Source organism: Calonectris borealis, chromosome 10 (assembly GCF_964195595.1).
Source record: "Calonectris borealis chromosome 10, bCalBor7.hap1.2, whole genome shotgun sequence".
Taxonomy (NCBI): Eukaryota; Metazoa; Chordata; class Aves; order Procellariiformes; family Procellariidae; genus Calonectris; species Calonectris borealis.
In genome coordinates this window covers 12,068,788-12,082,644 of record NC_134321.1, presented here as the reverse complement: position 1 = coordinate 12,082,644, position 13,857 = coordinate 12,068,788, and the positions used below count along the sequence as shown (strand labels likewise).

Sequence of the window (13,857 nt, the reverse complement as noted above, 5' to 3'; positions counted from 1 at the left end):
TGAAGTCTAATCCCTCTTATTTAGCCATTTAAGTCACAGAAGCTGTTCTGCAGCAAATCTCCCTCCTATCAACCTGCTTATCTCTGGGGGAGGAAGAAAGCAAGCAAGCAGAAGAGTTTCCAGTACTTTGTTCCATTACCCACTGAAATTATAACACCAAGGAAATACATTTGCCACAAAGTTGGGTGCACACTCAGAAAAGCATTTGAAGTATCAGGTCTGGTGCCCCAAGCTGCATTTATCTGAAAGGAAGAGAAGTGAGGCCCTGTGAAATTCCATGTTACCTTTTTCTCCTGAGCAGTGAGATTAGGGGTTCTCACGGGTGCATGGGGTATTCCTTTCCTCCGACCTCTGTTTTCAGGCAAAGGGTATAGAGGAAGGCCACGACAGATTTCCTTCAGGCTGGTCATAACTGCTGAGGAAATACGAGGAGGAAAAGCAAGGCAAACTGAGATACAAGGAACAGGGAACGAAGGGTGCAGGCAAGCAAGATGCTAGGCGATTCAGACGTATCACCACTCCGGGATGATGTCGAAGAGGACAGCCTGTCCTCTGGCTTTTGCAAACAGACTTGTCAAGCAGACAGGGCAGGTGGCACAGGTGACACACCTCCCCCTCTGTGCCATGCCATTGGCTCTTCCCTCCTCCCCCAAAATGAATGATTCACAGTTTTGCTGTTTATTCTCTGGGTGCTTTGTCAGCTGGTGCTGTGCTAAGCCACTAGAGCAAACTCAGTCACTTTCCAAATCATCTGATTCCCCCAATGTCCTAGTGAGAGTCATAGTCTGGAGCATGAACTTTGCCTGAGAGCTCAAGGATTGTGCATTTACATTTCTATAGTTTAGGAACTATAACGAAATTTAATAATTATTATTCACATCACTGTTCATACACACTGTTCAGCTAAGATGGGCATTCTCTTTTTGACACCTCTACTAGGTATGAGCTGTTCCTCAGATCTCATCAATTCATCTTCTAGACAACAGCGGCTGTCAATGATAACAGCAAAATTTCCCCCTTAGGTGTAGCTCCGCTTAGCTCACAGGCATGAATGGATTTTAGCAGTATTAAACTGGAAACGTACTCATTAGCACTGCTAGTGATTTTCTCAAGACAGGCAATAATTGGGAGGAAGAATTAAGGCTTTCAGTTCTAAGTCACTTTTATACCCTACAGTCAACAACTAGAAAGTCTTATGGTACTGCCATCCAGACATCACAAGTAAATTAATATACTTTGATTTTCCACTTACAGTGCAACATGAACTTTGCTCTCCATTTTGAGTTGTTGTTTAAATTATACAGGAGCTTCTTGACCTTTATTACATCCATGGAACTACAACTATTGGCCAGGGAATTTTCTCAAGTGCCACAGTTCAAGCCTGGTGAATTAACTGGGAGAAACATTTCAGTTAGGAATGAACCTAAAACCTGGGAATAAAAAAATACGGCATTTTCCCACAAAGGCAGCAATCAACAAGCAATGACAACAAAGCACAATTATTAAATGACAGCATCTCATTAATGTCACATTGGCTTTAGCTCTAGGACATACTGCACATCCCCAGCTCCCACTGAAGATGCTCGAGTTGAAAGAACTCAGAACATCCCAGGGGAGCTGAGCGTACAGCAGACTCAAACCCTCTGAAGGATACTAACTGTCATTTATGTCAGGAGAATTTTGTTTTGTAATTATACAGTATTTTAGCTGTTTTCAAACAAAAGGCAAAGACAAAAAAGAGAAGGAAAAGCCTCCTTCGCATTTTAAGAATTTTTATTGGGTATTCTTATTAAAAACATACAGAAAAGGAAGATAAGGGTAAAGTCAGAAAATTCTACCCCAAAACCTAGCTAAATAACACTGCCTTACATAAACACTCCCACCCCAAAGGGAAATAAATCTTTCCTTATTCTTCTTTGTATGAACCACGTTCTCCAAATCCCTCTAAGGTCTGATCCTGTGCACACAAGGGCACAAGAATAACCTCGTCTACATTTGGACTCCCATTGCACCTGCTTCCCTCTGTGACATCAAGCAGAAGTTAATGGCGTTACACTGCTGTGAAAGCTGAAGAAAGAGAGAATGAAGCTGCGGGGGGAATTCACTCCCTAAATTAAAATTATTTCTAGGGCTGAGCACTTTCACCCCCTGATCGCTACATGCTGAAGCCTCTCTGGGTCCCTGGGAGCTTTGTGTTGGAGTTACCTGAGCAAATCCGACTTCAGGGACATGCCCGGTGTTGGCTGGGGCAGGCACGTGTGTCAGTGGTGCCAGAGCAGTCACCCCTGCTTCTCTGGGAAGTCACAAGTCCCCTCACTGCCTGGCTTGTCCCAGCTGCCTGGCTTGTCCCAGCTCGTGTCTGTGATTATGGACAGAAACGCGATGTATGTGCCCGTTTGTACACCGTGTGAGCCATACCTAAACCAAACCCCAAAGCCACCCCGCTCTCCCCACGCCCTGGGGCTGCCTTGTGGGTGCCTGGGCGGGGGCTGTGTCCCCGGGGCGCCGGGCAGTGCCCCGCTGCAGGGCAGGTGTCATGTGCCGGGCGGCCTGGCAGAGGGTGCTGCAGGGAGAGCCGGCACCAGCCGGGCGGGCTGCGCGGGCTGCCCCCGCCCTGCGCGCACACACACGCACGCACACACACACACACACGCACATAAACGCACACGCACGCACCGGCTCCTGGAGGAGAAGATGCGGCTGGAAAACAACGCCTGCATCTGAGCGCAACAAGGACCAGCCCAGCCGACGAGGAGGTGCGGAACCGAGCCATCCTCCTCCTCCTCCTCCACCACCCTAAAAAAAAAAAAAAAAAAAAAAAAAGCACATATAAAGAACAGGAAGAAGATCACATGTTATAATAATCCCCTTTGCAGCCAGACAGGACCAGAGAGGAGAACTGCCCAGTTAGGACTGAGAGATGTGCTAGAGGCTGAAAGGGAGGCAGAGACAAAACTTGAAGATAACTAACCTCCCTCGGGAGGGAAGGAAACCCCCAGCCCTGAGCCTTGCTGTAGCAGGAGGGAGGAAGGATCCTCTACCCCCCCCCCCCCCCCGCCTTTTTTCCCCTCTCGCCTGGGCGCTGGGCATTGCACCTCGACCCCAGGAGAGCAGCCCCCTGCCCGAGCCTGCCCTCCTGCCCCTCCCCGCGAACCGCAGCCCCTAAATCGTGGGCAGGAGCCGCGGTCCAGCAGCAGAGACGGCAAGGGATTTCCCAGGCACCGGCACCGGCGAGCTGGCGTTGGGTTTGTTTTTTACTCTTATTCCCCGGCGCTCGCTGTGCGAAGCAAATCCCCTGGAGGTGGGGGAGAAGTGGCTTCCGTGACAGCGGAGGGAGGAGGCAAATAAAATAAAATAAAACAAACCAAAATAAAAAGAGAGAAGAGCCAAGAAAGCACTTGCTTCTCATCATCTCTCGGGGAGAAACGCCAGCTCTGTTCTTCTTATGACCCTTTGCTGCAGGGAGCAAAGGGAAAGAAGGTACTGGGGTAGAGCTCCTAACAAAGCAGGGTTCACGCTGCCCGGACCCCATCGCTACCCTGGTTAGCAGCAGGCTGCGGGAGGTGCGAGGGGGGGTAGGGAAGGTTGCCAGGGGGAACCAGGCAAAGCCAAAACGAAGCTCCACCAAAAGCAAGGAGCAGAAATGAAAGTTTCAAAATAGCATCCGAACAACTGCAAAGGACCGGACCGAGGAGAGCTTTCCACATCGCATCAGCCCTTGATGGTGCATTCGAGGGGCTGCATCAGGGATGTGAACGTCCCCAGCCTGCTGCATGGAGAGGGGTAAAGACACAGAAAATCCTTGTTATTTATTTATTTATTGGAAGCAATGTACGGGTGACACCCAGAAGGCATCTGAGCCCTGAAAAAAAAAACCACCTCTGGACCTAAATGAGAACAAGAAGAATGAGACAGCAGCCTTGACCCCTACACTGAGAGGAAGGTGAGCAGAAAGAAAGAAAGAAAATACAGAAAAGCCATGCAAGCACCAAACCTGTAGATTACTGCAGCTCTTTTTTGCTTCACTGAGGACAGATACTTTACTGACAGCCATGCAGCATAAAGGCATCATGCTGATTGTGTTCTTGGAATATTTTATTTCTGGCCATGGGGAAGCAGGTAAGCAAAATAAATCAATATTGCCATTCATTAAACAATTTATCCTAAGTTTAGCAAGGGGAGAGGGGATAGAAATCAGGTCTGTTTGTTAAAAAAAAAAAAGTATGTCAACATCTTTATTTTAGATTGGATTTTTATAAGAAATTTTGGTTAGTCAATATATACAAATGCTTCTTATTCCCTGCAATACACAGCTTTGTAGCTCAGCCTCCTCTTATAAGGACTTATAATAGGATGTAGAGTTTCATACATCCTTAAAAGAAAAAAGTGTATTATTTTTGTGAACAAAAGAAAAGAAAGAGGTAGATGAATTGAGTTATGCTGGATATTTGTTTTGAGGATGAAACACTGCCTTCCGAGGCAGGACAAGAGTGAAATGACAACATCCTTGGACAGCATCACTGTAGAAATCTGAATTATTCTCTGTTAACTTCATTTTGCATCATCAGAAGCCAGACACGCTGTTTAGGAATTACTATTTATCCAAGACAGTCCATTCATTCAGTGTATTCCCTGACTTAATAGTTAACATGCAGTGGACAAGATTAAATTTGTATTACAGAGAAAATGGATTAGGACAGAAAAAGAAGTTGATTAGTTGCATGTGTATATGTGGATGTACAAATAAGCATATATAGGAATGATACAGCTGTAATGGTATTTACATAGAGTCCTAAAAATACCTGGATTATGATGGAGACAAATTCCTTACGGGAAAGGAAGCAAAGCATTAGATTGTTTTCTTCTTGCTGTGGTTTAATACATCTTTAAGGTTAAAAGGGATGAATTATGCAGATCAGGTCAGAAAAACAAAAATAAGTATTGATAAAACAACAATACATCCTTGGTGACTTTTCCTTTGAGATACTGGTTTGTGATCTCTCTTTCTATACCAGTGGTTTAAATTTCACCTGTGTGCTAAGACTATTAGGACACGAACAACAGTCTACATGCAGTGATTTGAAAGCAATTGAAGTGTTCAGCTACCGTGCAAGCTCCTGTAAAGTCAAAGGCAGATCAGGTGGCTTCAGCTCAAATTATTCCCCAGCTAGAACCTTTTTGATAACATAGACATTAGATTTCCGTAACTGCAAGAGTTATTTTCTTAAAAACTGAAAACAGCTCATGAATTTACAATCCTGTCATATTATCCAGTGACTCATTTGGGAAAAAGGCTGGCTATCACAACATTACAGGGAATGAGTAGAGGGAGGACATGGTACCTTAGTCCTCTTAGTGTCTTATCTTGGGCATTCTCTAGTTTCCCAGGCTAGGACTCTCCCTATAGGATACATATGTTGATAGCACAGAAAGGTTACAGAGGTGTCCTGTAAAGTTGCTGATACTGTTGCGAAAACGAGCCTGTTATAAATGAGCCGAAATTTGTTCTGCATCCAATTCACAAAGTGAAAATGAATCTTGATGGAAATGCAGCCCACAGCTGACTGCTTGGAAAGTGAATTTGAGGGGAGGGAGTGTGTTCTGTATGGAGCTAAACACACTCAGAATAATGGTGTAAGACATAGTGAATAAAGTAAAATAATTGGGTATTGAAGGTGATGACACTAAGGATTCAATGTCACTTTAAATAAATACACACTGCTTGGTCAAAAGGTTGCACAAACCATCAGCCTCTGAAAGCACAAGGGTTACCTCTTAATTTTTAATTCCTTTTTTTTTTTTCTTAATAACAATCTTGAATCAACCTTGAATCTTTACAGGTCCTGTTACAGGCAGGCTCAGTACTGCTCAGACTAAGGTTAGTTCAGACAGTGTTTAGCCAATCTGTGTAAAATGATTTGGAAGCCTCAGCCTTTTCCTGAGCAGAGAGGTGTACAGGGAAGTGTGTTTTTGACATACTTTATTAGCCTATACAGTAAACTCCCTTTTCAGCCCTATAGCTGGTCCTTCCCGGTCAGAAGCGAAACAAATTGATGGGGCAGTTGTGTGGGGAGTACATGAATTACAATATTTGTGGGGAGTACAATATTTGGCTTCTGCCATCTCTGTGCAGAGAAGACAGTCTGGGTTGTCAAGACTAGCTTCTTAGATCTTTAAATATAATGCCAAAGGAAAAAAAAACCCTTAGTGATTAAGCTGGAGGAGTCACCTAGGTTTTATATTGTGAGATGTGACACTTGGGTGATTCTTCCCCTAGTCTTATGCAGGTGGAGGGCGTTATTCCCCTCAAATAAACTCTGCGGTGGTCTGAAAACTCTTGCATATTGGGGCAGTTAACAGGACTGACAACAGCTTGGGCTCTTGCTTCAGCCCCGGCCAGCCCAGACCTCCCCAGGGGAGCAGCATCCCGGGGAGCAGTGCCCGGGCCAGCCCTCCTCCCCATGGCAGCCCTCCAAAAGGGGGCGTGATGTGGTCAAAAATGGCCATTTCTTGCACCAAGCTTAAAATCAATTGCAGGACCTGATTATCAGCAGGGTTTGGCTTCCTCTGGTCTGGGGTTATTCAGTTCATCTGCAAATGAAGCTGTAGGTGTTGGAGCCCACCCTTGTTCCAGGAGGGATGCGGGCAGGTAGATTGCAACCAGCCACAATGGAAGAGAGCCCAGACCTGGGATCTTATTCTTCTGTCCATGCCTCAGGTCACGGAGGCAGCTTGGTTTTGTAGCATATTCAGAACTTCACCTTTTGGGTATTTATGAAGGCTGGCTCATCAGCTCCAGTCATCAGGCTATTTTAGTGCAGAAATACATCAGGCTACTCATAAATGGATGAAGACTTGCCAAACTTATTGCATGTTGGCCCCAGATAAACCAAAGGTAGCACTTCTGTTGTAACCAACATTAAGGGGTAAAGTTCTAGGTCTGATTAGTGAAAACTTGAGCAACTCATGTCCCCAGGGTGGTTACCTTTAAAAGAACATTTAAAAGTTTTTGGTTATTAAGGAAAAAGTTAAGCAGATATAGTGAAATCCAGGTTGGACATACATGCTGAAACTGCTCCATCAAAAACATAGCAGAAGATGCCCAAACGTTTAAGTGTTTGCATGTTGCTTAGAACTGTGAAATTCACTCTCCTGGCTTACTGTAGGAGACTTGAACACACAAAATCATAAATTTGCATATGGAAAAGAAATAAAAATTCCAATTCAAATCGCTCAGAAAATATTAGGCATCTTTCCAGTTAACATCAGCAGGCTTTGACTGAGTTGCCATATGACCTTTCTTCTGTCAGATATCCAATGGCGGGTGAAAAAAAAACCTTAAAAAAAATTGAACCTGTTTTTAGTTAATGTCTACGATGTTCTGTTGCATTACAAGGCTCTGAAGTAAGAGATCTCTGTTTGAAATGGTGTCCCAGGAATATCAATAATATGACCTCCTTTGAACTGTATGATTCCCTAATCATCAGATAACACCATTGTTATAACACGTGCCGGGCATGTGCCATTGACCTGCCACTTTGTGGCACAGCTCTGAGGGACCAGAAAACAAACAAACAAATTAGTCATACCATTTATGGAGCCAAGCCATCCTCCATGGAGTAAAAGCTAATCAACTTCATAATAACACGCGGTGCCCATGCGCAATGAAACTGTTTAGTTCTTTATGAATTATTCAATGAGTCCTCCTGGCAGTTGGGGTAAGTTGTTTGTTCGCCTGGCTGCTGTTTCTGTTCTGCAGCGGTCCCCCCTTGCTGTCCAGATTCAACATTTCATGTTGTTTCCACAGAATCAGTGAGTGATGGACAGGCTGCACTATCCTTGTGGCCAAGCAATGTTCTGCCAATTGATTTCTTTAAATGCAAAGCTTTTAATCGACTGCAGATTTTGTTTTCCAATCTCTCTCCTCTCAAACTCCCTTCTGCTAATTTGCACTTTGTTCTTCTCCCATTTTCCTAATGACACAGCAGTTCAGACAGGAACTGTTTATTGATGTTGCTGCATTAGCAGGCAGAGCAGATAAACCTTCTTGTGACTGTTGTTCAGGAGAACAATCATGTTTTTCTTCCTTTTCCAGGTTCAGATAAAAACAGCTGAAAAACTCAATACAAGACTAATAGCCCATTTATGGGAAATATAAAAAGCAGCCATTCCCTTTAAAAAATGTTTCCTTTTTTGCTTTCTCACATTCTTGTCTGAAAAGCTTCCCCTATATAACTCCTTAAATTTAGAACTTCAGCATCCTATTTCCTCTATGAAAGCTTCAGTGGTGTGATCCATCAATGGAGATGGACTTTCTTTTAATTACATGGTATATTTATCCATAATCCAATAGCATTTGTAACATGGACATTCTTAATCAAAACTAAGTAACCTGACTCTTAGTCAGAGCTAATGCTTGTTCAAAGCTCAGTTGTAAGACCAGTCCCACTTAAATTCTCTGGAGGCAAAGATGACACCTTTCTGCAGCACTGAGCAAAATCAATTAATATCCAATCTACTTTAAACACAGAAATTGCTGTGCTTTCCTTATTTCCAGTAATTTTTACCAAACAGCTTGGACATGAACATGAACCTAAATGCCACTTGCAAAGACATTCTTGAGGCATGCAGTTGTACCTCACTATATTTTTGCTGACCGGCAAGGATAGATTTATCTTTATTTCAAGAATTCTGCATGACTCACTGAAATTCACCCTCCAGAGCAGACAAAAATTTGGAATTTCAGATGCTCTGCAAAAAGGACAACTAAACAACTTTTGTGGAAACCCGAGTTGTTTCTCACGACAAAAGGACTCAGAGAAATTGCAAGGAACCTCCCAGATAAAATCTCGGAAGCTCCCCTGTAACTGTACTAGGCTCAGATGGAATAAGAAGTTCATAATCAGAAAGAAAATACATTGAAATGGTCATCAAGCAGTCAGGATGGTGTGAGGGTTTGGTGGAGGATCTCCAGTAGTCCAAGAATCACCCACTCAGTTGAAATTGGGAAGCAAAGAACAGAACTGATAGCGCCAAACATCCCCATCTTCTCTCCTTTCCTCTCCAGCTGACTTCTGCAACTCCTCCTCTCTCATGAAAATTTATCTCTGTGCTGGCACAGGGAGTGGTGGTGGGACTGAGGAGGGGCAGCTTTCATTCCTTTGGTCCGAGGACTATTAGGTGCACATGTAATTCAGGCACTGCTGCCCTCTAAGTTCTGCCAGTCCCCTAGGACTTCACTAGAATAGTAAAAAAAATCTTGGCCAGCCCATTCCAGCCACTGGTGGAAGACCAGGAAGAAACCCACGGTGTCTCCAGACACCCCCTCTTTCCTTGAGGCTGCTGCTTACAATGTCTGTAAGGCAAACACACATTAAGTCCAAGTTCCTTTGAAGGTGGCTTCCACCTGTTTCTAAGAGTAGTCAAGAGCATTTTTGGATGACCTGCTTCCTTGCTATCTGAAGTTTAAGACTATCTTATGCTGTATGTAAGCTAAAATGGCACACACCATTGGTCAATGAGATTCAGTGGACATACAGCAACTTCATTTTGTGTCCTAATCCTGGGAAGCAAAATGATGAGGTGTCTTCCAAAACAATGTCCATCTCTGACCTTTCTCTTCTGGCCTGTGCAGAAATGTCACTAAGGAACTAAGGACAGAAGCAACTCAGAGGCAAAACCATGCACGCTGGACACATTTTTTTCACCTTAAACATTCCTTTTGAAAAGAGGGACATCAGTTTCGTCCAACTACATTTATGATTTGAGTATTTTTATAAGGCTGAATTAGACGGTCTTTTCTTTGACCTAACTTCATTGTAAAACTCATCTTGTCTGAAGAAAGGCTGAATACAAACCGAGTAGGGATTTTAAAATTTGACCTAGAATGTTGAACTAATAGCTGACCTTTGAACTGCTCCTAGATTACTCAGGGTTTACGGTCATCCTATGTTTCATTGGAAGGGTCATTTCCTGTAGGACTTACATCCAGTCATCTGACTTGTGACCTCTTGGATTAGATTTATGATCTTGCAAGGTCAGTTTTTAACTCCTTCTAGACTGTTAAGTTGCAAAGAGGACATTGCATGTCATTAGAAAAGCAGTTTTCTCCAGTATGGTAATAAGGTTTTGGAATGACCTTTAATTCCAGTGTCACAAGACACTACTGATTTCCAAACAATATTAAGACTTTGTAGTTATCCCTACCTTTTCTTAATTTAGAAATAAGTAGATATATACATTGAAGATACCAAGAATTTGCCAGTATTTGCAAACTTGGCAAACAGAATATAGTCACGTACCTCCATGTCAAGGTATTTAAACAAAAGAGAGACTTGATTTTCAGCTCTGCTAAGTATTAACAACTCCAGCTGATCTCAATAGGAGCAGTAGAAACTCAACACCCCTCAAAATTATGTCAGTAACACATAACTATAGAAATACATGCTTTCGTATGTATGATTAGTGTCTGTAATTTGTTGGGCAGGAATCATCTCTTTTCTTAATGTATCTACAGTGTATAGTCCAGTTTGACTTTGCTTTCTGATAACAATGAAAATAAATGCATTGAATAGATTCAGTCCTCAGATACAGAACTTTACTAGAGTGAAAATAAGAAAACGCAAGATTTCCGTGGTTAAACATAAAATTCAATAGACCGACGCAACTGCATTTTCAACAGAAATCAAAGCTAAGTGCCATAAGCATGAGTTTACTAGAGACCTCAGTTTCTGAGTTAGGCACCAAAAACAAGGACTAGATTTATCAAGAAACTCCCTGCAAACTTTGTGTGAAAAGATGAAGTAGCTCTCCTTAGAAGGAGTCCTCTTGGATGTCAGTCCCCAGATGAGGACTCCAAACATTTGCATGGTCACCTGTGTTACAACCTGAGACTATCTGAGAAATTCTACTTAGTTGTGTTTCTTTTGCCTGTCTTTCAGATCCCATGAGGCTACAAGCCTTCCGCTGTAATGGCCGTTCTTGCAACCCTCCGGTCGGAAACCTTGCAACAGGGAGGACACCAGTCACTCTCACCACGTGTGGCCAGAACAGTACAGAACTGTACTGCTTCTACCCAGACCAGAATCTCCTCCATCAGGTCTCCCACGGCTGTGGGCAGCCTCGCTGCACCAAATGCAATGCCAACCAGCCTGATAACTCCCATCTCCCTGCTGACATGACAGACGATTTCTTTGCAAACCCCATCTCCTGGTGGCAGTCTGCCCAAGGGGTACACAGGGAAGAAATCAGACTGGACTTTGAAACAGAATTCTACCTGACCCATGTCATTGCTGTGTTCAAGTCACCTCGCCCAGCTGCAATGGTGTTGGAAAGATCCCAGGACTATGGGCAGTCTTGGAGGCCCTACAAGTATTTCTCTGTCAACTGTACAGCAACTTTTGGGCTCCAGGATGATCTCATTGAGGAGAGTTCTATGTGCACTTCCAGGTATTCAGATGCAGTGCCCTGCACCAGAGGAGAGGTAAGCAATAACTGAGGTTTGGACTAAGTTTAATGTCGAACAGCTGAAGACTGGCTGAAAATCAGAGAGTATGTGCTCAAAGAGATACTGTGCATATAAATTAAGAAAGGTAGCCCATCCCCAAAGGCTTTATGTTAAGAAAATAAAGGGGAAGAAGAAGAGAAATTATATATCAATGAAAATGAATGGAAATGCTTTAACAAATTTCTTTTATGACAGTTGCACAGGATAGGATTAACATTGCCTAATTTTACACTGCAGATGCCAATAACTGAACTAGAATTCCAACAAAATAGACATAGGGAAATACACATTTGTAGAGTCTGATTTATCCAAACTGTTTTCCTACTTTAGGATGACATGAACTGCATGGTCTTTCTTTTTCTTCTCCATATAAAAAGTCCTAGATGACTGGATGACTTTTAAATACATTCTTCCCCTGAGTTTAATGTAACTTTTCTTGCTGGGGTTGACTGCTCTGATTGTATCAAGCCATAGGCTCCAGAAATGAAACCATTTAGAAGCACGAAGTGGAAGTGAGCAGCCAGGTTTCACTATTCAACAGTGGCCAAAGGCCCTCCCTTGGTATGAATACTCTGATGTGTCATTAACCATATGCAGAAGGTTTTCTTTTAAAATAAATGTACAATTGCTCTGATAAATTCATCAAGAATTCGACAAGAACATTAACGACTGCTTAGTAATCAGATACTTAGTTTAGTTATAACCCTTTTCATTCATCGATCTTGAAACAGTTTAGATGGGAAAGATGTATCATTTTATAGAGAAGACATAAAGGCACAAAGGAAGATTATAAGACATTCCTATTGTCACAGGAGAGGCTGGAGTCCTTTCACTTCCTTCTCTCTTCCTTAGAGAAGTCACAATCCTCTTGGTTTCCCTGTCTGGAAGTGATCATGCAGGTTTGGCAGTAATACTTTGCTGCAAATTAAGCTCAGGTGTGAGGTAAATGGTCCAGATAGGCTTCAAAAAACACAGTGGTTTCAGCAGTGCGCTTCAAAATGCACTTGAGAAGAAAGAAACTAGCGTACTATACCTGAGACAGGGAAACAGCAGTAAGGAGAGACTGAGTTCATCTGTGTGCAACAGGCTGGGAAACATCTCTGCATATTAGAAATCTGGAGCAGATCATCTGACTACTAAACTGTCTTGTTCCTGGAGTAGTAATTCTGCTGGTCAGTTATCATGATACATTTAAGTCAAATACATCCAAATGTCTTCTGTAGAGAGATTACAATTTGCCACGTCAATACAGAATCTAGGCAACTAATATAATTTTCCACTCTTGTGTGCGTTCCAATCAAAAATCTGGAAGTACTTTGCAAGATCCATTTAATGATCTTCAGCACACATATAAGGGTTCTGTTGCCATTTCACAGATGGGGAAAGAGCAGCACAGAAAGGTGAAGTGTTTCATGGTAAAACAGGACAATTATGGTTGAGTAAGGAACAGAATACAGGGTCTGAGGCAAATGCCTTGGCCTTAAATGCAAAACAACTCTTCCTTCTGTAGTACAGTATCCCTGTTGCCTCGCACTATGTTGGCTTTTGTGCTTACTTAACTTTGGGGAATATCATTAAGACCATGTGTTGCTGCTACAACAAATCGGAGAAGTGGATGGCAGAAAATCAAATAATAAAACATTCATCCAACACAAGCCTTTGTGATTGCAAGCGTCAAAATGATTCTGTCAACTTGGGCAGCAATTACACTGAAGTGAATATCTGTATGCTTAATCAATCTATGCTGTGGTAGTAGGTGTTAGAAAAACAGTAGTAATAGTAAGAACAGTCATATATTTACAGGTCATACCCTTGCAGTTCCCAAATACTTTCATGAACTGTTACATGAATTGAATACATACAGAGGTCACTTCCTCTGTGGGACAGAGAGCTGAAGCTTTAAAGCAGCACACAGGAATCTGTATAGCAACTTAACAGAGAACAAGACAAATACTGTTTCACAGCACATTAACCCAAAAGGATTCTGAAGTTCTGGACAGACTTTACAGAGACCTCTTAATCAATCCATGAAATGCCACTATGGCAAGGGTGCAAAAGCATTAGGCTTTTCAGGTCAGCAATATGACACAGCAGATTCTTTTGTGAATGAAAATAAAGGAAGGCAGAGTGTAGTTATTTAAAGTGATACCTGATCAGATTTGCCTGAGTGACACTGCTACTCTTACTACAAGTCTCACAGGAGCTTTGCCCATGCATCTCAGAACTGTAATTTTACACCTTATTTTAAAGATGTCACAAATGTCATCAGAGTATCCCCTCCAGCACTGACTCACAACTGACTTGGAAGGAAGCTGATTGAATCCGCACCACTACTTTCTGCAGTGTTCTCT

At 42.8% G+C, this 13,857-nt stretch overlaps 2 protein-coding genes across 2 annotated transcripts in view; one reads left to right on the top strand and one right to left on the bottom strand.

Moving 5' to 3' along the window:
• UROC1 (urocanate hydratase 1) overlaps positions 1 to 2,330 on the bottom strand; it is a 46,375-nt gene extending 44,045 nt beyond the window's left edge. The window contains exons 1-3 of the mRNA XM_075158866.1: positions 2,206 to 2,330; positions 1,253 to 1,393; positions 285 to 415 (exon numbers count right to left, since the gene is read on the bottom strand). Coding sequence (XP_075014967.1) covers positions 285 to 415; positions 1,253 to 1,331 — 210 coding nt within the window. The 5' untranslated portion in view covers positions 1,332 to 1,393; positions 2,206 to 2,330. The remainder of the gene's footprint in view (positions 1 to 284; positions 416 to 1,252; positions 1,394 to 2,205) is intronic.
• Positions 2,331 to 2,512: 182 nt separating this feature from the next.
• LOC142086187 (netrin-4-like) overlaps positions 2,513 to 13,857 on the top strand; it is a 54,388-nt gene continuing 43,043 nt past the window's right edge. Inside the window, exons 1-2 of the mRNA XM_075158867.1 lie at positions 2,513 to 4,119; positions 10,941 to 11,482. Of these exons, the coding sequence (XP_075014968.1) occupies positions 4,053 to 4,119; positions 10,941 to 11,482 (609 nt within the window). The 5' untranslated portion in view covers positions 2,513 to 4,052. The remainder of the gene's footprint in view (positions 4,120 to 10,940; positions 11,483 to 13,857) is intronic.